General features: G+C 47.7%; 2 protein-coding genes across 10 annotated transcripts in view; one reads left to right on the top strand and one right to left on the bottom strand.

The window, feature by feature from the left end:
- ABL2 (ABL proto-oncogene 2, non-receptor tyrosine kinase) overlaps positions 1-10081 on the top strand; it is a 74794-nt gene extending 64713 nt beyond the window's left edge. For all 3 annotated transcript variants that reach the window (XM_048860723.2, XM_048860725.2, XM_048860726.2), the window contains exons 7-11: positions 1125-1309; positions 1624-1776; positions 3014-3103; positions 4683-4856; positions 6074-10081. In XM_048860723.2, the coding sequence (XP_048716680.1) occupies positions 1125-1309; positions 1624-1776; positions 3014-3103; positions 4683-4856; positions 6074-7773 (2302 nt within the window). In that variant the 3' untranslated portion in view covers positions 7774-10081. The remainder of the gene's footprint in view (positions 1-1124; positions 1310-1623; positions 1777-3013; positions 3104-4682; positions 4857-6073) is intronic.
- Positions 1-22563, bottom strand: part of TOR3A (torsin family 3 member A) — a 37528-nt gene extending 14965 nt beyond the window's left edge. For 4 of the 7 annotated variants that reach the window (XR_012669649.1, XR_012669647.1, XR_012669648.1 and 1 more), the window contains exons 1-5: positions 22240-22563; positions 21149-21262; positions 19712-19977; positions 18972-19147; positions 16614-16738 (exon numbers count right to left, since the gene is read on the bottom strand). Coding sequence is in view for 3 of the 7 variants with exons in the window: in XM_048860744.2 (XP_048716701.1) it covers positions 14991-15241; positions 16614-16738; positions 18972-19147; positions 19712-19977; positions 21149-21262; positions 22240-22474 (1167 nt within the window). In the remaining 4 variants the exon portion in view is untranslated. The other 3 variants (XM_048860744.2, XM_075131498.1, XM_048860746.2) reach the window with 3 other exon arrangements.
- Positions 22564-25985: the final 3422 nt, after the last annotated feature.

Here is a 25985-nt window from a genome sequence, read left to right as displayed (position 1 = left end):
AACCCATTTTTTTCCATCTTCCCTCAGGGGTCATGTTTTCTAGACCTTTAATCATTTTTGTTGCTCTCCTTTGGACTTTCTCCTATTTGTCCACATCTTACCTGAAATACAATGTCCAGAACTGGACACAATATTCCAGTTGAGGCTTATTCAGTACGGAATAGTGGTTCTTCATCACTTCTTCTTTGGCAGCTACAGTGGTATTTCTTGAAGCTGCTCCCTGCTCCTTTCACAGCAGCTAGGCTGTGACAAGTAACTCCTTTGTCTCTTGCCTAGAACTAGTCAGTCTTTCCATCCTCCGAGCAGGATTTTCCTCCTCAGCTCTGTCTCCAGAGTTAGGATAATGCCTCAGGTCTCTTTGACTCAGGTTAGTCAGTCCTACCTTCCTTGAAGCAGGATCTCCCTCTCAGCCCTTGCTCTGTAGCTAGGGTTATCTCCTGGCTTTAGGTTAATCATTATTACCCTCCTTCAAGCAGGAGTCGTGTCGTCGCCCCCCCCCCCCCCCCCCCCCCCAGCATTTTCCTTGGAGCAGGGCTTGTGACTTAAATCAGCTGCAAGGCTTTTGCCAGTTCCTTTCAGCTGTGTGCCCTTCCTAATTATCCTTCCACTCTGGAGGGTCCAGCAGGCTAGCCTTCTCCCATCAGTGCCTGTCTGCTGGCAGGGAGGAGGCAGCCTTTACATTGTTCCTTCTCCAAACTCCTTCCCAGTTGGATGGGAGAATGGGAAGCCTCGCCCCACCTTCTCTGCAAGGTTTCAAACCCTTGTAGGTACAGGTCCAGATTTCTTCCACAAGCACACTCATTCCCATGACCCTTAGGTTTCTATATGTATCTGCTGGACCCTCCCGAATCCTTAAAGGGTCAGGTAGTGGAGTGGGCAGCTGGCCACTAAGTGCTACTACTCTTGATGGCAGACTACTCTGTCATAGTGCTGTATGATATAATTTAATACATTGTAGACCAACTGTGAAATGTAGAATTCTAATTAAAAATAAATTGTGCATGTGGCCCAGAAATTGGTGTGCAAAATAATGTAATGCTCGTACCACACAAGTATTGGGATGAAGAGTTCAGGATGTTCGCACCGCAGCATCCCTGTCACTGCATCTCTTCTCACTCACACAGGGACCTAGCGGCTCGAAACTGCTTGGTAGGAGAAAACCACGTGGTAAAGGTGGCTGACTTTGGCTTAAGTCGATTGATGACTGGAGACACCTACACAGCTCATGCTGGAGCCAAGTTTCCTATCAAGTGGACAGCACCTGAGAGCCTGGCCTACAACACCTTCTCAATTAAATCAGATGTGTGGGGTAAGAAGGAAAGAACTCACAATGGTCTAAGCCTTCTTCTATGCCAGCCCAGGTAGTAGGCACCTTTCCTTCCTTAGACTGCTGTCAGAGGGATGAGGAGGATGTGTTCTGATACCAGGCTAGGTCACCACATCAAAACTCAGCAATACTTTTTAGCATGCAAATCTCCCCCTCTGCCTTCCCCCCTGGGCTGGCTTGAAAATACCTTCAAAGGAGAGATTGCTTTATGTTACAGTACAAACAGCAGTAGCATTCAGACAGTAGAAGAGAAGGGATACATTTATAATCATGACCTATTTTTCCTCATTTTTCAGCCTTTGGGGTGCTATTATGGGAAATTGCCACCTACGGGATGTCACCATACCCAGGTATTGACCTCTCACAGGTGTACGATCTGCTGGAGAAGGGATATCGGATGGAACAACCAGAGGGGTGCCCTCCAAAAGTTTATGAACTGATGAGGGCATGTGAGTATTTCCTTTCACTTTCAACTTGGAGGCAAAATAGAGTCTGGGGAGGTGGAGGGAATCTATAATAGGCTATGGAGTCTTTTGCTTCTATCTTGCCACTTCAAATCGAGCTGATGCTGGTAGTGTTTTTAAAAACATTCACCATCTGATGGGTGTATTTGATCTGTGTAAAATGAGTGTGATGATCTCAAGCCAGTGCCTGAGGGAGCATGTATCCACTTCAGAAAATCACCATTACTACTGGCACTAGATGGCACCTTTGGAAATGTCAGCAGAGGCCAAGGACTGCATAGCCCCTGAAGGCTGAATTATCCTAACCCTGTGAAGGGGTCAGCTGACCTCTTGTTGCCTCCTTGTAGCTGGGCATGGCATTGCAGCATTCTCTCTTCCCTTGGGTCTGCATCCGCTGGCTGCTCCACTTCTCCAGTGGCCTGCCTCTTCCTATGACTTGGCTCTCCGGGGTAGTCCATAAACAAAAAGCAAGGGGAATTAACATAAACAGAGTTAGCACAAGAGAGAGGGGAACGCCTCCCTCTCAGGGCACATCAGAATCAGGCCCTCCTTTCCCTGAGGGAGGGACCTTCACACAGTTGTTGTCAGGAAAGATCCTGCCTTCCCATGGCCATTTCTGCAGGAGCAGAGAGTTGAAAGTCTGTTCTCTTCCCTGGCCTACCCACAAGTGAGCTGTTCTGCTTCCCTTTTAACTCCTCCTCAAGCCTGTGCATGTCTTGCAGGTGTGGTGGGCCAGGTCTGGCTGAGCCCAGAGCCGCTCCTTAACTCTTTGTTGTCCAGTGTGAGGTTTGTATACCCCATCATAGGCCCCACAGCACAGTTAAAAAAAAAATCGGTGGTTTACTTCTGAAAGCGTATACTACTGGTGCTATATATACTACTTCTGTGGTTAGATAAGAATTCAGTCTCCAGGACCGAGGGAGCAAACAAGAAAAAACTCACTTTGAATTTAAAAAAAAAAAAAGAAAAATGGAAAAGCTGATGTTGGTGACATGGTGCTTGGTTTAAATCCAGTGACATAATTCCTGACCCATCAACACCACATCATTGCTATATCTTGCATATACTGGGACCTGTTCCACAGCCAGTGAGTGTATCAGTAGGATATTGTAGTCTGTCAGGTAGTAGGTTAGAGGCTTTTCTACCTTCCTCAGTGAAAATACTGATTGTCTACTATTCCTGCTTCATACACTGAGACCTTCCCTGCTTTCTCATGCTGCAGGCTGGAAATGGAATCCCCCAGACAGACCATCCTTTGCTGAGACCCATCAAGCCTTTGAAACAATGTTCCATGACTCCAGTATCTCTGAAGGCAAGTACCCTTGCTACTGTATTCGAAATGTTGAGAGTGGAGTTTCACCTCCAAGGCACTGTCTCACTGAGTACAGGCCTACTGGTGCTCACCTTGCTAGAATACTGAGGCCATTTGACTGCATTTGATAGGTTCTTCTCAACATGTGCAAACTTGTGTTTATATTCATTGCAATGGATACACTTCAGAAGTATTTCAGTGCAGGGGAAACTGAAGTAATTCATTCAGGTACAAAGAGGAGAGATTTTTAGAAAGAATAAACTCTTGCTTCCATTGCAGACCTGAGTTTGACTGTCATTCAGGGGACAAGGGAGGAAGGTGGGTGGGTGGGTGTAAAATAGGAAGGGTTTATATTTGTGACTCCAGAAATTGCATGACTACAAATAGAAATTGTTTTCACAGAGTAGTCTCTCTGCTTTAATCTCTGAAGTCAGATTCTCCCAGCGTGCCATTGCCAGCAACAAATGATACAACAACCTCATGGACGTAGCTAGAAAATAAATATTAGTGCTAGTCTGCACTAGAAGTGCTACAGCCGTGCAGCATCGCCAATGGGGCTGCGCCGCTGTAGTGCATCTGGTGAAGCTGCTGTACGGTCTAAGCCAACGGGAGAGAGCTCTCCCACCCGCTTAATTAATCCACCCCAACAAGCGGCAGCAGCAACATCAGTGGGAGAAGCTCTCCCGCCAACATAATGCTGTCCACACGGCACTTAGGTCGGTGTCCCTTACGTCGCTCAGAGGGGTGGCTTATTCACACCTCTGAGCAAGGTCGGTGTACCTTACATCACTCGGGGGGGGGGGGGTGGCTTATTCACACCTCTGAGCAACGTAAGTTATACTGACATAACCTGTAGTGTAGAAAAGCCAGTAGTCTGAAACATAGTACACAGTATTAGTCACAAGAGGGGAGTACCTCAGCACCTCCTAACCAGCTTTGAAACAAAATTTAAAGAAAGTTGATCCATCTTCTTCCCTACCACAGAAAAAACACTGTCTAAAATTCCCCAGTGATGGTTTAAAATAGGGGCAATCAAACTTTTCCCAGACAAGAGGCAGCCTGGCAAGTTGCCAGGAGCTTTAAGGACCCACCTCATATGTATACATTGGAGAAAATAAAAGCTGTCTTCATATTATTTTAATATGGGGTTGCAGCATGCAAAGGTGCAGTGTCCTCAACCTTGAGCCTTGCAGCTGCCTCCTAGGTCAAGAGGAAACCCTGCATTGTGGGACCCCACTAGTCTTTGCAGGCCGCTTCTCCCTATTAAAGGTAGAGGTGGTCACTTTTTAGAACTCCTGGGTTAGCATTTGGGCCATGAGCAGATCTGTCTTAACCTGAAAGTTTAGAATGTGAACTTTTTTTTTTGGTTGTTGCTGAATTTAAAAATGTAAACGAGTTACCTTGAGACCATCAGGAAATAACAAATCCTCTGCATATTTGGACTAAGTAGAGCAAAATTACGTTCACAGGCTTAATCCGTTGCTCTTCTCACCAGTCCAGTGCCTGTTGTAAAGATGCAGACTCTTGCTCTTTCCTCTGCTGTTCTTTGTTCCAACTGTTCTCCTGGCTTTTCTTACAGAGGTGGCAGAGGAGCTTGGAAGAACAGCCTCCTCCTCATCCATAGTTCCCTACTTGCCCCGGTTACCCATGCTTCCCTCCAAGACTAGGACTCTGAAGAAACAGGCAGAGAACAAGGAGAATATTGAAGGAACACAAGATACTGTGGAGCATTCAGCTTCCAGCTCAGCACCAGGTGTGGGCACAAGGAAAGCATCAATGTGACCAGAACATTGTGGGGCAGATCGTCAGCTGGTGTAAATTGTTATAGCTCTATTAAAGTCAAAGGAACTATGGATAGTTTATACCAGCTGAGCATCTGCCCTGTGTATTTTACCAGGATGTTTTGTAGATTTAATAACTTATCAAATATACTCACCTGGGTAGGTGGTGGTATTCAGTTTTTACCCTAAACTTGCTGTGCACTGTCAAGTTAAGGTAGGAAAGGAAAAAGTAATACAGCCATGAGCATGTACAGGGCCTGTAAATCTTGGCTGTGTTACTGTTCCTGGAGTAGTGAAGTGGAATGATCAGATTGTGGGAACACTTGATTTCTTGGGAAAGCTGAAGGTGCTGAGAAAAAGGAGGATTCCAATATGGAGAAAAGCAGCATGGCTCTTTTCTTCAGAAGTATGAAATGGTACAGAACAAGTTTGGGGCTTTTTGTCATGGTATGTGTGCAGAAATTGCTTATTTTATTGCTAAGCAAATGAAGGGATTTCTTGCACCAATTAAAAGCAGGTCTGGTTTGGGCAGGTGCTGTGCAAGCTTTCCTGCCTCATTCTAGGACTCAAAAACAGAGTTCAATAACTGTTTCATGTTGTGAAGCAGCCTTTGTGGTGAGGACATATGCCCAGGAACTAGCTACAGAATTCCTCTGGCTTATTTCACTTGTGACCTCTGCCTGACTCAAAGCTTGGTGTCATGACATGCTAGGGCATTTAATCAGCTATGCCACGGGGACTGGCTGTAGTCTGTTTTAATTTGGTAAATTCAACTTTTTTTCCTTTTAATTTCACTTTTATTGCTGTATGAAAGAAAAATCTCTTGCTGTGTTTTGTCAGTTTTATATGTGAAGTCCTGTATCAAACAGTAAAATACCAAAACATTTTAAGCAGTTAAGGAAGGAAGAGAGAATAGGCACAGGGAAAGGAAAAGGAATAGCAAGAAAGTAGAAGACAAGAGCAGATTCATCAATTTTCTCCTAGATATTCTGTTAAGTGAATTTCTCGACTTATTTTTGTGTGTTAAATCATTTGCTAAAGAACACCAGATGTGCACAAAATTATATTTTTTTCAGAAGAGAGCACTGCAGATTTGGAACATCTAAATGTTCCAGGCCTGTTCAACCAACTTGCAGGGTGAGTTAGAGTTTTCATCAATTCTTTATTCACATCTGTTTCTTCTCTCTAGGGTTTATCAGAAGCACACAGCCAACAAGTGGATCTCCAGCACTGCCTCGCAAGCAAAGGGACAAGTCCCCTAGCGGCCTCTTGGAAGATGCCAAAGAGACCACTTTCACCAGGGACAGAAAGGGTGGCTTTTTCAGCTCCTTTATGAAGAAGAGGAATGCCCCTACACCTCCAAAGCGTAGCAGTTCCTTCCGTGAAATGGAGAATCAGCCCCACAAGAAATATGAGCTCACGGGTAACTTTTCATCTGTTGCTTCCTTGCAGCATGTTGATGGATTTTCTTTTACTCCCACCCAGCAGGATGCAAGCCTGGCGCCAGCCAAGTGCTACAGTGGGGGCTTTGCACAGAGGAACTTCTACAATGATGACGGTGGTACCAACAGTGGTGGGAGTGCAAGTACTGGTGGTGGGTGGTCAGGCATCACAGGTTTCTTTACACCACGCCTGATTAAAAAGACACTGGGTTTACGAGCAGGGAAACCTACCGGTGGGGAAGACGCTTCAAAGCCTTTTCCAAGGTCAAACTCTACATCTTCCATGTCTTCGGGGCCTCCAGAGCAGGATAGGATGGCAATGACTCTTCCTAGAAATTGCCAGAGGTCAAAAATCCAGCTGGAAAGGACAGTGTCCACCTCCTCTCAGCCAGAGGAGAGCATAGGTAGATCCACTGACCTGCTTCCCAAAAGGCTTGAAGAAGGCCCTGCTCTGACCAGAGAGAGACCGAAAGCCAAACTCTTGCCAAGAGGTGCCACCGCTCTTCCAGTCAGAACCTCTTCAGGGGATTCAGCTGTTGCAGAGAAGGACTGTCCAGGTCTGGCAACAACAACCCCTAAAAGCAAAGAAAAAAACAGTGGTACACGGCAAGGGGCCCTAGAAGATGGAGACCGACCAGGATGGTCTTCTCCAGCAAAGGCTGCAGCAATACTTCCAACCACTCATAACCACAAAGTGCCAGTCCTAATCTCACCCACTCTAAAACATACTCCAGCAGACGTGCAGCTTATTGGCACAGACTCTCAGGGTAATAAATTTAAGCTCTTATCTGAGCATCAGGTCACATCTTCCAGCGACAGGGACCGGCCCAGACGGGTAAAACCAAAGTGTGCCCCACCTCCACCGCCAGTGATGAGGCTCCTGCAGCAGCCGCCCGCTTGCTCAGACACAGCAGAAGAGTTGAGCAACACCACAGCAGCACATCATGGACTGGAAACAAGTGAAGGTGGTAAAAAGGCAGTGGTGGCACATGGTGGTGGAAAAGCTGGGAGGCCCATGATGCCTCCCCCTCAAGTGCCTCTGTTGTCATCTTCCACCTCACCAGCGAAAATGGCCAATGGCACGGCAGGTGCTAAAGTGGCATTAAGAAAGACCAAACAGGCAGCTGAGAAAATCTCAGCGGACAAAATCAGCAAAGAGGCGCTGCTGGAGTGTGCAGACCTCCTCTCGAGTGCCATTGCTGAGCCAATGCCAAACAGCCAGCTGGTGGATACAGGGCACCAGCTGTTGGATTATTGCTCAGGCTACGTGGATTGCATCCCACAAACACGCAACAAATTTGCCTTCCGGGAAGCCGTGAGCAAACTGGAACTCAGCCTGCAGGAACTGCAGGTGTCCTCAACAGCTGCTAGTGTGCCCGGAGCAAACCCCGTCCTTAATAACTTATTGTCATGTGTCCAAGAAATCAGTGATGTGGTTCAAAGGTAGCTACTGTCAGTCTGGGTAAAGGAAAAATTACACATGGAGGGGAAACTCTGTTCCTGAATTGATGCTTTCAGAAGGAAAGACTGATACTTGAGTGAGTTTTTGTGAAGTACCTCAGATCACTGAGTTCTCACGTTTACAGTTTCATCTCAAAAATAGGGGGAGGGAGGGAGGGAGGAGACACTGGAGGAAGGGGTGTGTGTGAGAGATTGAAGCTGAAAGGGCAGAATGTTAAGAATTTTCCCTAATCAGCAAATCTGATCTACTTGTGTCCACAAGTGAGAGAAGTTCCTTGCTCCTGCCTGTAAGAGGCAGGAGAATGGATGGTGGGTTCTTGTTTTGATAGGGGTGGTTTCCACGTGCTGTCCAGAGTCCTGGAGTGACTGCATGGCCAGTTGGCTATACAGATCTCCCCTTTCTGCACTAATGCATATTTTGGCCTCCAGAGATCACAAGGGAAAAGCAGTAGGGCATGGTTGGTACCTAATGCTGAGAATTCTGAGCCTGAGTGGTCCCAAAGGTGGGGGGAGTCTGTGTGGGGAAAGAGATGTAACGCACTGACGGTGTTCAGAGCTGCTGGAAGTGGATGCACTAGCCCCGGTGGCATACTTCCACAGTACTGTTGCTGCTGTAGTAAGAACTGCAAAATGAGTTAATATATTAAACTAACCCCTTTCCCTCCCACCCACTTCATGCCATTACACATTTATATTTGAAGCATCAGGCATGCTGGGCAGATTTGCCACTGATTACCTGCCCCGCCCACCCCCCAAAACAAACACACAATCTTCACTTTGGTTGACTCTAACCATTTCTGGTAGTCTAGCATGGGTGCTACCTGACAGTTGGTCACTTGTGAGTAGTTTGAGGCTGTTGCACAACTTACGAGTGTCTGTTGATAAACTGTAGATTGTTTTTAACTTTGGTACAATGTTGGTTCCTTCTTCTGTGTGGTCACCTGGAGATGCACAGTTGGCAAGGCACTTCCTCCTGTCAATGCAGAATTTCACTGCTCTCTACATTCCTTGGTAGCACTGAAAGTGCTGACACTAGTACAGCCATCTTGGGAACCAGCAATATAGCCTTACTGGTCCCACTGTAACAGCCTTCTCAGCGTGTCTGACCCCCAGTGTAGCATTAGCTTTCCACAGCAAGCCCTTCCCTTTCCAAGCCACGAGGCTGAATATATATGTAAGCTATGCCAGATGGTCTCCACAACCTTTTTAAAGAATGCTAGATCTCTGACAGCATTTTGTGCTGTGGAACAGACAGTTCTTCCTACTCTAGCACAGCAGGATGTGATGATGACACAACTGCTTTGTTTTACAGAGCACCAGTGTTTGTGTTGCTATTCATCAGTTCTATAGTGGATTAAAAAGCTGCTGTCTAGTGGGGGTTACAAGGTGACTGGGATCAGTAATTGCCATGGGCCATATCCTGAGCTTCTTACTGTTTTATCCAGCCTCCCATTTAAGCCCTTGGGAGCTTGCCCTGAGTAAGAGCTTCAAAATTTGGCCCAGTGTGTGTGTGGAAAAAGGCCTTGCCTGCTATTTGTGCTGTCACTTAAAAGGAGACCATGTGTGACCAAAGCACTACTGCAGGATGTCTCCAATACAGTATCCCCTGTCTCTCTCTAGGGTTATGCTCTGGCAAGTGGTGGGTTTCACTTTTTCACAAATGCAAGTGACAGGCTGGTAATCACCACTTTGTTTTAAATGTACAATACACCACTTCCAGAGTCTGCCACAAATGGAGAAGAGTGACTAGAGCATGCTGAGAAACCTCCTCCTTTATTGTGTGTGCGCGCAGCACGCTTTCCAGTACCTAATGCAGGTGGATTTTTGCATGGATGGTCAGTGGAGCTGGAGGATAGAAACAGCTCTTTAGCCTATTCCATATTGGTAGCAAATTATAGATGACTGAACACCTGATTTATTTCTCTCTCTAAAATTACATGCCTATACCAAAGGGTCACTCTTCCAATGTGTGTGTTGTGCACAGGGGTTAAAGATTGTGATCAGCTCAGCACAGTTTGTATCAGTAGTGAATTCATTGAGGACAATATTGGATTAAACTAAAAACACCTTAATCACCAATCACACTACCAGTGTTGTCAATTGTTTTGTTTAATAATTGTTATTGTAATATATTTTTGATTGTTTTTCTAATTTAATTCTCACTCTGTTGTCTGACTGTGAACTGCAAACAGTGTTAAACTGGATGTAAACAAGGTTTTGCCTGCCGTTCCACAAGTTTTGCCAATTTGCATTTTGTTTTAAATAAAAGTTGCAATATTTTATTGGCAAATAAACTTGAATACCTGGTGCTTTTATTGGAGTGCTTTTATTCAACTGGCCTGGTCCTAAGTGAAAATCTCTGCAAACATGTAAAAAATAGAAACATTTAAGTGAGCAGGTTTGCAAAGAACCCCAATATTTTATTAATCCCACTGAAATGGAATTGTTCCAGCCAGACTGCAGGGTTGCTGTGTAATTAGGCACAAACCACCACAGTACCTGGAAGTGAGTGAGTTGCATAATCACACATGCTTATTTCTCTACAATATGCAAATTCCTTTCAGCCAATCTGAGTGCAAGGATTTGACTCATCGTTTTTTCCAACTTCTCTGTAACTGAAGTGCTCTCCTGTACTACTTACTAAAACCTTCCCCCCCCATCTGCTTTTAGCAAGAGGGAGCATCTCAGCTTTTGCCATACTACAGCTGAATCTAAACCACTTATCATAGAATCATAGAATATAAGGGTTGGAAGGGACCCCAGAAGGTCATCTAGTCCAACCCCCTGCTCGAAGCAGGACCAAATCCCAGTTAAATCATCCCAGCCAGGGCTTTGTCAAGCCTGACCTTAAAAACCTCTACGGAAGGAGATTCTACCACCTCCCTAGGTAACGCATTCCAGTGTTTCACCACCCTCTTAGTGAAAAAGTTTTTCCTAATATCCAATCTAAACCTCCCCCACTGCAACTTGAGACCATTACTCCTCGTTCTGTCATCTGCTACCACTGAGAACAGTCTAGAGCCATCCTCTTTGGAACCCCCTTTCAGGTAGTTGAAAGCAGCTATCAAATCCCCCCTCATTCTTCTCTTCTGCAGGCTAAACAATCCCAGCTCCCTCAGCCTCTCCTCATAACTCATGTGTTCCAGACCCCTAATCATTTTTGTTGCCCTTCGCTGGACTCTCTCCAATTTATCCACATCCTTCTTGAAGTGTGGGGCCCAAAACTGGACACAGTACTCCAGATGAGGCCTCACCAATGTCGAATAGAGGGGAACGATCACGTCCCTCGATCTGCTCGCTATGCCCCTACTTATACATCCCAAAATGCCATTGGCCTTCTTGGCAACAAGGGCACACTGCTGACTCATATCCAGCTTCTCGTCCACTGTCACCCCTAGGTCCTTTTCCGCAGAACTGCTGCCTAGCCATTTGGTCCTTCCGTCCTAAGTGCAGGACCCTGCACTTATCCTTATTGAACCTCATCAGATTTCTTTTGGCCCAATCCTCCAATTTGTCTAGGTCCTTCTGTATCCTATCCCTCCCCTCCAGCGTATCTACCACTCCTCCCAGTTTAGTATCATCCGCAAATTTGCTGAGAGTGCAATCCACACCATCCTCCAGATCATTTATGAAGATATTGAACAAAACCGGCCCCAGGACCGACCCCTGGGGCACTCCACTTGATACCGGCTGCCAACTAGACATGGAACCATTGATAACTACCCGTTGAGCCCAACAATCTAGCCAGCTTTCTACCCACCTTATAGTGCATTCTTCCAGCCCATACTTCCTTAACTTGCTGACAAGAATACTGTGGGAGACTGTGTCAAAAGCTTTGCTAAAGTCAAGAAACAATACATCCACTGCTTTCCCTTCATCCACAGAACCAGTAATCTCATCATAAAAGGCGATTAGATTAGTCAGGCATGACCTTCCCTTGGTGAATCCATGCTGGCTGTTCCTGATCACTTTCCTCTCATGCAAGTGCTTCAGGATTGATTCTTTGAGGACCTGCTCCATGATTGTTCCAGGATTTTTTTATGTTTTCCCCTTTCATGTGAATTTAACCTAGATGAGAAAAACAGGAAGCTTTGATGAAGAGGAGCTGGCTTTCTTTTGGTCTTAATTCATGACCAACTAATGATTTGATGCTTTTATGGGGTTTATTCTTTTGGGTGGTAATTCTTGAAGTCTTGGGTACGCTGAAGTACTAGATACTAAACTAGGAGGAGTGGTAGATATGCTGGAGGGCAGGACTAGGATACAGAGGGATCTAGACAAATTGGAGGATTGGGCCAAAAGAAATCTGATGAGGTTCAACAAGGATAAGTGCAGGGGCCTGCACTTAGGACAGAAGAACCCAATGCACTGTTACAGACTAGGGACCGAATGGCTAGGCAGCAGTTCTGCGGAAATGGACCTAGGGGTGACAGTGGATGAGAAGCTGGATACGAGTCAGCTGTGTGCCCTTGTTGCCAAGAAAGCCAATGGCATTTTGGGATGTATATTGATCGTTCCCCTCTATTCGACATCGGTGAGGCCTCATCTGGAGTAGTGTGTCCAGTTTTGGGCCCCACAGTACAAGAAGGATGTGGATAAACTGGAGAGAGTCCAGCAAAGGGCAACAAAAATGATTAGGGGTCTGGAACACATGAGGGAACTGGGATTGTTTAGTCTGCAAAAGAGAAGAATGAGGGGGGATTTGATAGCTGCTTTCAACTACCTGAGAGGTGGTTCCAGAGAGGATGGCTCTAGACTATTCTCAGTGGTAGAAGAGGACAGGACAAGGAGTAATGGTCTCAAGTTGCAGTGGGGGAGGTTTAGGTTGGATATTAGGAAAAACTTTTTCAGTAGGAGAGTGGTGAAACACTGGAATGCGTTACCTAGGGAGGTGGTAGAATCTCCTTCCTTAGAAGTTTTTAAGGTCAGGCTTGACAAAGCCCTGGCTGGGATGATTTAATTGGGGATTGGTCCTGCTTTGAGCAGGGGGTTGGACTAGATGACCTCCTGAGGTCCCTTCCAACCCTGATATTCTATGATTCTATGAAGTGAAATCAAGTAGGGAGATGTATGTGGTCAAGTAGAGTTTGTGCAAGTACTCTTGGTACCCATTTTACAGAAGAAAAAACTGCTGTGACTAACTCTTCCTCTGATACGTGACCACTAAGACACTGGAGGATGATTAGCAGCATTGACCCTTCTATTCCACAGGCCGAAGAGGGGCAGGATTGAAACTTTTAAACTTCTAAAGCCTTAGTTTACAGTTAATTACAAAAGTGTACTGGTGAGGTGTAGCTGGGAAGGACAAGAGAGAGTGCTATACTGTTTTGACACAGTAACAACCTGAGCAGACCAACTTTCACCATATTTTCCCTTTCTGCTCCAACAGGCTCAATAAATATCACTCACCCAAAAGAAAAACAGTAAGGAACCACGTGGCCCATTTAGCTTCATAGCCATGCATGGTCACTTACCAGTAACTAGAAGCCAGTGTGCCAGGTAGGAATACTAGCTGAAAATCCACTTCAATGGCAATTACACAAACTTTTACAGAGTTTTTCCAAAGTGAGTGCATAGGCGGACTAACTATTGGTACAGTTTAAGGCATGTGGCCTGCACAGTTATTTGCTGCAGCTTGCCAAGCTCCCTATGCCCCCCCGAGTTATTTCCCCTTACCTACCACTCCTCTGCCTATCTCCAGGCACTTCCAGCTTTCCAGGAGGGAGCCATGGCAGGGAGTGGGGGCAGCATGGTGTCAGTGATGTGGCCCTCCTGATGATTTGAGTTTGAGATCCCTGGTTTAAATAGATCAAAGAGCCACATGTACAATGTCCAGGCAACTGTCCTCACAGTGTCCTCCACCTCCTCTTCACTTTTTTGACCTACAGCCCATGGAGTAAGTGATTGTTATTGACATTTTAGGGCTGACTTTTTTTTTTTTTTTTTTTAATCATTTGGCAGGTACCCTGACAGCAAACAGTCCCTCTTGTAGTAATACTATCTCTGGCCAAAAGCCAGAATGTGTAACAGTAATCAAATGGCAGAGTTCTTCTTCACAGCCACTACTCTCCAACCTCTGCTGAAGACAAGGACAGTCTGCCCCCCTGTACTCTGGTCCTCTTGATTTATCAGCGCAATCAAGAGGCTGCAATTGGGAGCTCCCTGAATTGAATGCTGAGGAAGCTGGGCATGAGGAGTGTGCCCAGCAGGAGCTGACTCAGTGAGGGGAAGATGCTGGCTCATATCACCAAATGCTATCTATGACAGAATTTCTGGGCTGTACTGGAGACATATTCATAGACTCTCCCTCAGCATTACAGACACACTGGTACCTTGCTGTCTAGCAGGGGACAGGGGGAGGGTTGGCATGTTCTGAAGAGATGTTCACTTTAGACATTAAAAAAAAGTTTTTTTAATCTTTATATTAAACAAATTGTCAGGAACCATTTTTCCATACTCCAAATGAGAGAATGTCACCAAAGAGCAAGTTCAGTGTTATACATCTGGAATGCCCACAGTAGGTGGAGGCTGCAGATGTGAATCTTAGTCCTAGTCTCTATTCAAGCTGTGTGTACCATCATCTGTGCAGGCTCCTGGGCATCCTCTCCAATAGCTGGTTAACAACAGATGGCTTGGTAAGAAGGTTCCTGGGACACACATTCTCACTCTGCTCCATAGCCAAGTTTAGGTTTTTCTCCATCACTGTTTTACTTTGCAGGTGCTGGAAATGATGCATGGGGGGGAGAGGCCCAGAGGAGAGGAAGCAAGGAAGTGACTTCTATGACCTCTTCAGACTTTCCAACTGAAGGTATTAAGCAATCCCAAGACCCCCCACACCACAATAAACCAAGGTCCCAGACCAACTCTGCTTGTGTGAACTAGACCACTATTTGCCAGCCAGAATTCTTCATTTACCAACAGCTAATCATTTCTTCTGCTCTAAGCTAACTGCTAAGAGATGGGCCTTTGAGTGGGCAAGAAAGGTACAGCCAGCCCAGCCTTCTACCAGCTCAAGGCTACACAGGTGCCATACAAGTATGACAATGAGAGTAACCCTTGGAGGCCTCTCTCAAGTTTTGAGGGACTTCAAAAGTTCCCATCACTGTGCAAGTGGGTAAATTTTCAATCTGCTCATGCGAGAGGAGCAGGTCTCTCCGTGCAGCAAGCAGCCATGCTGGTCACTGGTAAAGTTCCCCCTCACAGTCAGGGTAGGAAATAGTTGATGCGGTGAGCCACGGATTTACAACCTTGTGCAGAGAAAAGCTTCTCCTCTTTGGGGAGAAATACCATCATCCTGACCACCTCGTCCAGCACCTCCTCAGTGTATGGAAGGCTGCGGGCCAGAAAAGCATCCCGAACACACAGCTTCACATGGTGATTCTCCAGGGGCAGGAATGGCACAAAGAAGTCAATGAGGTTCTCTTCAAGGAGGTGGCTGTGGGCAAAGCCACCATCTGCAATGAAAACCAGAGCAACACGGGCACTCAACGCATAGCTTGTAACAGAACCATGTGTGTCTTCCATGCTCCTAGATCTCCATCAATCTCAGCCAGCACAAATGTTAAAAGAACAGTGCAGTTTGCCTGGAGAAGCCGGTTCAACACTGAAAATATTGTCTGAGAAGGGGCCTTGGCTAATCATTTATCTGGTTCTTCTGCCTTGGAGTTAAGGCGAAACAAAAGGTCCTTCAGTCCTGAAAAAAGGGAGTCTCTGACACTACTCACCCAAACATGCAACAGCAAGGGGGGGGGGGCAGGGGAGAGAGGCACCTTAACACATGCAGAAGCAGCTTGAGGAAGGGGGTGGGTTGGGGAGGTTCTTGGTTTCAATTACACACAGAAATCATGAAACACTCCCCGCGTAGGAAGCCACATTCACTCTTTTGCATGAGAAATTATGTGGCTCCACAGTCCATGTGCCACTCCTGGTCCTGTTGCTGCATGATGATGTCAGAGTTGCATGCCACTACAGAGACCCAAATGGAAAAGTCTGCCAGAAGGAGTGCTGGGGGGGGGTCTGGTACTGCCCCCGCATGTCCTGGTCTCCAGGTAGCTGGGCTCAAGACAGGGCCTCTCTTCACTCTGAGCAGTGGGGTCTGGGTGCTGAGCAGAGCCATCTCCAGCACCATGTCCTGAGTAGGGTGGCTATAGTCACCTTGACTAATGAAGTGCCCACGCAATTGTGAGGCTCCATCTGCCCCATATCTCATCCTGTTTTTTAGGAAATCTGACAGGTATTTATAGATTGCACACATGACACATACTTTTACCTCTGGGAACATGTCTGAAACCATCTAGTGATACCACCAACAGCAATCAATGATGTTTTAGGGAAGTGGTCAGCACACCCACTCTTAAGACCAGCTAGCCAACAGGGCATTACTTATCAGTAGGGATTTGAGAGTGAAAGGGGAAGAGGATCCTGTGGGCACCTGGTTGGGATATGCCAGCATAGCATGGGCTAAGGCTGAGCTGCGGAGACACTGGTTAAAAGGGAGTGGAGTAGAAGTACCATATAAGTGATAATAGGGGCTGTAGCTCAGATAGAAGAGGCTAAGGCACTGGTCTCTCGCAAGATATCTAGGTTCAAACCCCAGCTTTGCCACCGTGACTGTGAAGCAAGTCACTGACCTACCTCCCCAGGGATGTAGTGAAGATAGATTTTGGTGGGGGCGGTGGGGGGTGTTCAGTAATCTTTGAGGGACCATGAAAGAGCCAATCAAAACAATGAGTCCCCGGGGTGGAGCTGGCAGGGAGCAGAAAGACATGGGAAGGGGCAGCGGACTGCAGAACTCCAGTGCAGACTTGTATCGATTAGCTCAGTTACCTGTGGACTCAAGCAGCTCCATGCACAGGTGCTGCTCCAAGTATTCCATGGTGATCTCCTCCCTGGCCCGTCCAGCTCGCCAGAAGTCCAGGGTCACCTGGTTGATAATGTTCCCACCAATGTTACTGGGAAGGAAATGGAAGTTAAATGCTTTATCTGGAATAATCCTAATGTTTATTCCTCACAAAATCATACATCACAAACCACTAACAGCACTCAGGTCCAGGCCTCGGAGACGTTGGTAGCATAAGGACTCATGTAGCCCCACGCCAAAGCTCTGCCTTTCCACTGGCCCTAGAGAGGGATTTGCTTTCTCTCCCCTCTGCAAAGAGAACTGAACACTTTTTCACCAGATCAGCTGTTTCCATTCCCCAGGCCTGATTCTTAGGGGTAGGCCCCACCCTCCCAGATTGTTACACACACTGAACCAAGAGTACAGAACATATTGACTACAGCCCCTTTACCTCCGAGCCCCTTCTGCAGAGAAGCCCGCAGTTGCAGACAAGTTAGCAAAGGGCAGGGAAACTGGCATGAGTCCTGCTAGAAGCAATGGTCCAGACAGCACTTTTTCTTCCACACAAAGTGGAGCGGGAAGATCATGAAGGTGGCAGAGAACCCACACTGGGGTCCTTGCCTGACTGACTAGTGCTTCGTAAGGGGAAGGGCAGCTGGAACTCACACACTGGGGCCACTTTTTAAAACGCTTGTTTCTCTAAGCGCACATGTGCATTGAAAGGGGGAAGGCGGGCACTGAAGCTTCCAAACCTCAGACAAAATTATCCCAGTCAGAATGGCCTGGAAACAGCATCAGCCCTGGTGAGGGAGTTGCACCAGCTAGTGTGGTGTCAGCCCCCCCCCCACACCTTAAGGTGTGTGTGGGGATGTGTGTGTGTGGGAGAGGGGGGGGGGGGGGTGATGGTCACTTGGCAGAGAGCCCAGGACAAAAGCTGCTTGGGCCCCTCCCAAGCACTTAGCCTGTACAAAGGGGTTAGGAATTGGGGAGGAAGACAGAAAAGAGTAGGACTGGTGGACACACTGAAACTCCCCCCTCCCTTCTCCAGGGGGTTCTTGAGCCATCTCTGATGATGGAGGGGACAAACTCGTAGTCAGGATGGGAGTGGAGGGAAGGATGAGACTAAAAGTCTTCCTCCCCCACCTCATTGCCCAGCTGTTAGTTCTGAACAACCTACTCCTGGTACCCCAGATCCCCTTCAAATTTTAGTTAGCTCTGTCCTGGAAGCTGCAGCTCCCACCTTTCCACTGGAGTCAACAGGAAAGAAACTCCTTCTGCTTCACAGAGACACAGCCATCCCCATAAGGGGAGGACCCAGTGTGGCAAAGGTTCCAATGACATCTCCAAGAGCAGTCTGGTTTCTAAATGACAGACCTGCAAAGCCAGTGTTTCTGCATGCACAGCCCAGAGGAGAGCCTGCCTTTCCAGATGGCAGCGTCACAGAGGGGCCCTGCTGCCCCCCTTCCCACAGCACTTGGGATCACATGTTGTTCAAGGTTCCCCTCAGCGTGGCAGGGAGAGTGGCCAACAGTACATGACCACAAGCGCAAGGTAGCCCCTCCATCCTTGGGCTAAGTTCCAGTTTCCTCTCCGCAAACAGACTGATCAAGGGTTCAGAGGCCTATTCATAGGGAGGGGGGAGAGTTCTGAAAATGCCATGCCAGGTCATAAGCAGATAAACCCAGCTGGGATCAGGTGGAGAGAAAAGCCCAGGCCTATAAACATCAGAATCAAGTAGAGCTCATGGGACCTGCCGTACCACAGCAGACTAATGGCCTAGTTTAGTATATCCAGCCTCCATCAGTGGCCAGCAGCAGATGCTCAAGTGGAAGGTAAACATCTCTCATCACTTCTCTATTAACTGTGCAATGCTTGCCCAGATTTCTGGGCTACACCATCTGAGTGGGGCAACAGTTTGATTCCTAAGATATAGCTCACTGGCATGGTGCTACTAATACAGTGCCGGATCCAGGGTTCAACTCCTGGGGGTTGCAGACATTCAGCCTCACAGTCAGCAGCACATGGCGGCTAAGGAGTTACACTGATGGTCTCTGGAGAGACAGTTACATTCAGCCATCATGAGTCATGGGTGAGCAACTGTAGTGAGGGGGCTTTGAGGTCATCACACAAGGAGAATCCAGAGAACTACTTTCCCTTCAATTCCTGTGCCTTCCAAGGGCAGCTCCGTCCCACACCTCAATCTCCCAGATCACGGAACTTTAATATGGGTCATCAAGAACCTTGGTCATCAAGGATGGGTCATCAAGAATATGGGTCATCAAGAATCCGAAAGCAGATCCTTCCCTGCAAGCCAGCCGCTTCTCCCTAAGGTCCTTGGTAGTCACCTGAGGAAGAGGAAAATGGATCTCCTGTAATCCACCTCATTGATGCTGTCATAGTGATCCACATAGGGTTTGATGGCATCCAGCAGGCCAGAGTGAAGCTTCTCTGTCTCATCGAAGATGAACAATGACTGCTTGCAGAGCTGCACTGTCTCGCTTATCTGCTTCTTCAGCTGAACCTGCATGGCAGTAGGAAAAGAGTGTGAACTGGCAAGTAGAGAAGCCTGTGGGTAGATCACCTGGTGTTCACCACTAGCACTACTGCATCCTTCACACAGACACAGCTACCAAGGAAGACTGAGCTCCCTCACAGCCAGCACCCAACCCGCTGCTCCATTCTCTATCATGACTCCCACTGGGAAAGGTTGGGAGCTCCTCTACTGCAAGTGCTCCTGCACCATTCCCTGCAATGGCCCCAGCAGCTGAGAGCTCACCAACAACTAATCATTACACACCAGTTTTCATACTGGCCTTCTGGGAGGGGCCAGTATTGGAGTGGCATTGGGCTCTCCCACAGCCGGTGGCCCCTGCTGGGAAGGGTTGGAACTTTGTACTTGATACTTTGTACATTGTTACAGGGCTCCTCCAACAGCCTGTGCTCCTGCTCTATCCTCTATTAACAGCGGTGTCTGAGATAGTTACATATTCAGAAACGGCCCTTTGACTGGATTGAAGAGGCTAGGACTGAGTTACCCATACTACAACCAGCACCATTGTGGCTGGTAACTCTGGAGTTTTCGCACCTTGTACAAGTCCACATATTTGGGATGTGGGAAGTGAAAGAGCGATATAAAGACTTTAACACACTCGCTTTTCAGCCCGTCTCGGTACAAGTGATCAGCGATCATCCGGGCCACAAAGTTTTTCCCAGTGCCAGACCAGCCATGGAACGACAGAGCCAGAGCCTTCTCCGGCTGTGTGGTCTCCAGGAAGCCTTGCATTGCTCTCAGAACGACGTCCTTTGCCAAGTGCTGCCCATGTAGCCTCCTGCTCAAGTCCATCTCTAACCCTGCAGAACGAAAGGAAACACTGATCTTACACCCAAACCTGTCTGCTATCACTTATGGGTAGGAACAAGCAGGGAGGACGTTTGGCAGCAATTTTGTTCTGAGTTGAGCCCATCAGAGCATGAGGCATTCTGCCTTGCATTGCTGGAAGGTATGCCTGTTCAAGGGGTCCCTGTGCCGTGGTATTACAAATGCAGAGCTAGATTGGAAAGCAGCATTTTGAGTGATCTGATCACAGTAGTGGAAATCGGGATTCTTGGGCTCTATTCACAGCTTTGCCATGGACCCAGGCAAGCCACTTATCCTCTCTTTTCCCCCTCTGGAAAACGGGGATAGTATTTACCCATTTCACAGGGTATTTATTTCATTAACGTTTGCAAAAAGGCACTAAGATCCCCAGATGGAAGCCCCTAGAGAAGGACAAAGTATCAATCAATCAATCACAGTTTGCACTGATTACCGAAGTCCCAGACCCAGTCACACCTTAGGACATTTTCACATGGACTGCATACAGGGCTCAGTATCTACCCTCTAGGTCAGGACCGGGAGAAGGGGATGGGGCTTAGCAGCCCCCTCTGAGCAAGTTCTTATTCCCCCTTCCACGTGCTCTGGGTGTGCAGGAGACTACAGGCAGGAACAGGCAGGGTCTCTGCTCTGGAAAGCACTCTGCATAGTGATGCTAAGATTTTGTCATGGGGTAAAGGAGGGTCTGTGTGTCACGGAATAAAAAATGGTCTGAAATGGAATTGTCTAAACTCACGGAACATTGAGGCAAATTCAGCACCTGGCTAAGAACTGCTACTTCTCTTTAACTTCTTTGTGACCAAAAATTTGATTTAAGAATTAAAACAACCTCACAGAGGTTTGCCCTTAGTTCTAGGAACTGGGAATTAGAGATTTCACTCCAGCTGATAGGGAAACATGCACACACATTCTGCCTCTTTGGTACTTCTCTGGCCTCCATTCCCACTGCATCTGAGCACCTCATAATCTTTAATGTACTTAAGGCCAGGCGATACTGACATCCCCATTATACAGATGAAAAACTGAGGCACAGAGACTTGCCCAAGGTTACACAGGGAGTCATAGCAGAGCAGGGAACTGAACCTGGCTCTCCTAAGTCCCAGACTAGCACCTTAAACTGTGGACCATTCTCTATCTCAAGGGCTTTACCTGTGATGTTGTTGGCTATTCTGCAGTCTCCTGTCTCACAGCACTTTCCAAAGCTGCAGTACCAGCTAGAAAGGATCTCCAGATAATCCTGACCTACCAGAGGCAAGCTCCAACCTAGGAAAGAGGCAGCAGTGAGAAAGGAAATTGTATGGCAGGCTGTCTGCCTCCTGAGGATAAACCTTGCCCTATCAGCCTTGAATTCCCCACAGACCCATGCTAGAGCTCCTATCAACTTATCAACAGCACCAATGTCCATATCCACAGCACAGCAATGGGGGGGGAGGGAACTGACGTGGGTAGACAGGCAGTCACTCAAATGACACACACACACACACATACATCTGGGAAGGACACTCGGTCAAAATGGCGATCCCCATCACACCCCCCTATGCTAGGGATTTAGGCCGGGAAATCGTTAATCCTGCTGGAGAGGGGACACCACCCCTCCCCAAGGGATGCCTCTTGGCTTGGATGCAACCCTCTAAGATCCCATACAAATGAATCCAACTTAGCAGCCTGGCTCAGGCGTCCCCACTCTGGTTGTGCTGAGGGGTACAGAAGACAGCAATGAAAACTCACATGTGACTCACGAAAGCTCATGCTCAAATAAATTGGTTAGTCTCTAAGGTGCCACAAGTACTCCTTTTCTTTTTGCGAATACAGACTAACACGGCTGTTACTCTGAAACCTCACATGTGACTGACAGCTACAGGAATTAAACAGGAAACACACACAAAAGAAGCCTGTCCCTCTATATCTTACATGCACAGCTACCTGGAGACACGGGCATTTGCACAACAGATCACTGCACCTCTTATTAACTGTGGGAACATAAAAAGACCCTGGCCCAGATCCTCAGCTGCTGTAAGGGGGTGTGATGGGATGGGACTGATGCCAGCGGAGGGTCCGGGCACGTAGCTCCCCTGCAGCCCCTTCTCTCCCCCGGCATTGACAGAGACATCCCGCTAGCCCAAAGATCGCCCCGCAGGCAGCTCCACCCCCCTGCGGCCCGTGGCAGGGCGAGGGGCCGTGCACTGAACGCCCCACGCGGCCTGCCCGATCTAGGGCAGGGAGACGAGGCAGCTCCTCACCCTGCGACTCCCGGCTGCCCTCTTCCTGCGGCTGCTCGCAGCCTTCCCGCCACAGCCGGCAGGCCAGGTACCGCCAGTACTGCCCGGAGAGGTCGCTCCCGGCCCTGCCCGGCGGCAGCCCCGGCGCGGCGGCACCCGGCTCCGCTTCCCGAGGCGCCCGGCTCCGCCCCGCAGCGCCGCACAGCAGAGGCCCGAGGCAGCAGAGCAGCAGCGGGAGCCCAGCCCAGCGCGCCATGGCCGGAGGGAGGCGGCGAGCCGGACTCCCCCAGCGCCGGTCACGGCCCGGGCGCGCCCAGCGCTGAGCTCACTTCCCGCCCCCGGCCATCCGAGCTGCCGGGGGACAGGCCGGGGACGGGGCGGGGCCAGCTCGCCCACGGGGCCGAGGGGAGCTCTGGGGACTTGCACGGGCCGCCCCCAGGGAGCGCCCCAGCGGGGACCCGCTGCCACGCGCTTCCGCCAGGCCTCCAGCCGCTGCCCGTCCGCAGCCAGCGCGGCTCGGCCGATTGCACAGGAGCGATCGCATAAGCACCCCGGGGCCACCTGCTCTGCAGCCCCGTGCAAGCCGCACTCTCAGCCCGCTGGCCCGGGCCCCTCCTGCAAACCCCGGGGCAGCGCCGCCGCGGCTTCCACCTCGCCGCGCGGGAGGGGAACGGCGGCTGGGTAGCCCAAGAGACGGCCGGCCAGCCGGGACGATGCGGGCAGCAGGAGGTATCCCCCGCTGTGCTTCCCTGCTGCTCGGGCTAGCATTGGTTCCCCGCGGGGTGGGGTGAAAAGCTGCCCCCTTTCGCCACAGTGGGGTTCCCAGGGCAACACTAGATCTAAGACAGCCGAGTCCAATTTACCCGGCCCATAGCGCCCCTGCCCAGAAGAGATGCTCTGCAATCTTAGCGCTTACTCCTCGGGGCATCCCAGTAGTTTGCAATAAGATCCTGAGGCTTTAACAGCTGCTTTACAGAATTATAGGGCCAGATCCTGGTAGCAGCTGGGAACATGAATTTTGGGAGGAGGGGGCCCCTTACCTTCATTCTTTCCTAGCTGCATCTGTCCCAGCACATTCTAGAGCAGTGGTATACAGTATAATAGACAGACAGCCCACACAACACACCCAATCTTAGCTAGTCCAAGTAGAAAGAGCCCCCATCAAGTAAACCCTCTCTCTGAAGGCTAGCCTGGCCTTTGCTGTTACAGAAAGGAGATTCTAGGATTGCAAATAAAGCAAGACTTTAATATTGGAGAAAAGCAAGGTGTAGTTAGGAATGCAGCCTGGAGACCGAGTCGGTGAATAGCAACCAATCATTTATAAATCCAAATGCTGCCTGACACAGCTGGCCAAGTGAGAAGTGAGAGACTAGCACCTATATTTAGTGAGGGCCAGGAGAGGACAAGTTCAAGTTCACTTGTTATATTCCAGTCCTTCCCATCATCCACTCCTGCCCCTCCATAGCTTAAAGCCTGAGATGGAATGAATTTTAAGCATATCCAATTGCTCATGGAAAAGTGCAACAGTCAGTTTTTAAATAAGGTCGGCAATTCATTCATTTCAGATGGTTATACACCAGATCAATTCCAAAGCGAGAAAGCCATCCAGTTGAATACAAGGCCATCTAGAGGTTGATACAAATATTACGAACTGTGTTGACAATCTACAGGGATTGTCCTGGGGGTTGGAAAGAAAAACTTCCCCTGTTATACAGGAGATCAGCCTAAAGAATTGTCCCTTTGGGCTTTAAAAATCTATGAAACCTTAACACTTCTAACCCTCTGCCTAAAATGATATGCACTGATTTAAAGCTAACCTACCTATGACTTAGGGCTTTTCTACACACAAAGTTGAACTAGTTTAACTAAAATAGGTTTTAAAACATGTTGGTTTGGTTACACTAGTTCAAAAACCCTGTGTGGACACATTTTAAACTTGGTTTATATCAACTTAATTGGAGTCAGTTCCTTACCAAATTGAGTTAAATCAATATAAGCCATTTTAAAACTAATTTAAGTGTCTGCCTCAACTCAACTACATCACTTTTAAAAACACCCTTAATTAAACTAGTGTAACTGTGAGTCTAGACAAAACCTTAGATTGAGAAACGTGCATGAGAGGGAAGGAACTCACCAAAAATAACAAACATTCCCAGGACACAGTTTTCAGATTCTAAAGGAAAAGAAAGTTTGCAAATGCAAATTCTGGGGGAAAGAAATAAAATGGTTAACTGACCATCAATACACTGGTTCCGTGGTACCTGGGCAGATCTGATAGGTCACCAGCTCAGGGCATCACAGCAGAATCCAGGCTGCTGCAGAGGGATTGCATTTCACAGGAGCTAAAAGGAAAACAGAATAATGAGTGCTTTCCAGCAACCTGCTGACTGTGTGCCTATTAACCAGGTTAAGAGATGGACCAATATGCTAAATATTGGACAGTACACTCTGGTTTATCTGGCCTGGGGGACATCCAAAACTGTCAGATAACCAGGTGTTCCATATAAACAGAAGGGCTGTTCTGAGCTACAGTTTCACTGCATGTACCCTATGTTAATCACCTGCTAATAGCTTCTCAAGTAGCCTCCATGTGCCAATGGCTTTCTACTTTTAATGCTTAATACTTTAATAATTTTTGGTATTTTAATAAACAAAGGATGTTTTACTCTTTAATAAAGTTATAGTTACAGTGGTTTTAAGTACAATTTTAGTGTCAATTCTATTTGCAGGGCTTAAAGCAAGTTTGTCTTTTTTTTTTTTTTTAAATAAAACAATGCTGTTAAAATAGCACTAAAATACAATGAACAGAGAGGGACTTGGCCTAGATGTGATCTTACTTCATTTAATTAACAAGAGGTGGAGGCGGGGGGGGGGGGGGGGAAAGGGTGGTCGTTCTCAAGGGCGGAGTCTATGAAACAGGTGGGAAAAGAATAGACAACCCCTTGAGAAGAACACAGAAGGAATTATTGCTTTTTCTGCATTTCTTAGACTGAACTTCAATAATCCACTGTAATCTTCAGTAGTTCTTTTGGGGGGAGGAGTGGCAGGGGGAGTTTAAAGGATAGATGGCTGCAGGGGTCTAAACCAGTGGTTCTCAACCAGGGGTACACAGAAATCTTCCAGAGGGTACATCAACTCATCTCAATATTTGCCTAGTTTTGCAAGAGGCTACATAAAAAGCACTAGCGAAGTCAACACAAATTAAAATTTCATACAATGACTTGTTTATATTGCTCTATATACTGTACACTGAAATCTAAGTACAGTATTTATATTCAAAATTATTTATTTTATAATTATATGGTAAAAATGAGAAAGTCAGCGATTGTTCAGTAATAGTGGGCTGTGACACTTTGTATTTTTACGTCTGATTTTGTAAGTAAGTAGTTTTAAAATGGGGTGAAATGTGGGGTACCCAAGACAAATGAGACTCCTGAAAGGGGTATAGTAGTCTGGAAAGGTTGAGAGCCACTAGCCTAAACAATTGAGGGGGGCGGGACTGGTCACCAATTTGGAGATTTTCATCTGTAGATGGTTATTCACATGTAGTCCTGACAAATAACTGAGGCCTGGTCTACACTTAAAAAGTTAGATCAACGTAGCTATGAAAAATTCAGACCCTTGACCCCTATAGTTAAGCCAACCTAACCCCTAGTGTAGACGTGGCTAGTCTGATGGAAGAAATCTAGCTCCCACCATCTGGGGAAGTGGATTACCTACATCGATAGAAACCCCTTTGTGTTGCTGTAGGAAGGGTCTACACTTTG

This window comes from Caretta caretta, chromosome 8 (assembly GCF_965140235.1).
Source record: "Caretta caretta isolate rCarCar2 chromosome 8, rCarCar1.hap1, whole genome shotgun sequence".
In the NCBI taxonomy this organism is placed as follows: Eukaryota; Metazoa; Chordata; order Testudines; family Cheloniidae; genus Caretta; species Caretta caretta.
This window is presented reverse-complemented; position numbering and strand designations above follow the sequence as displayed.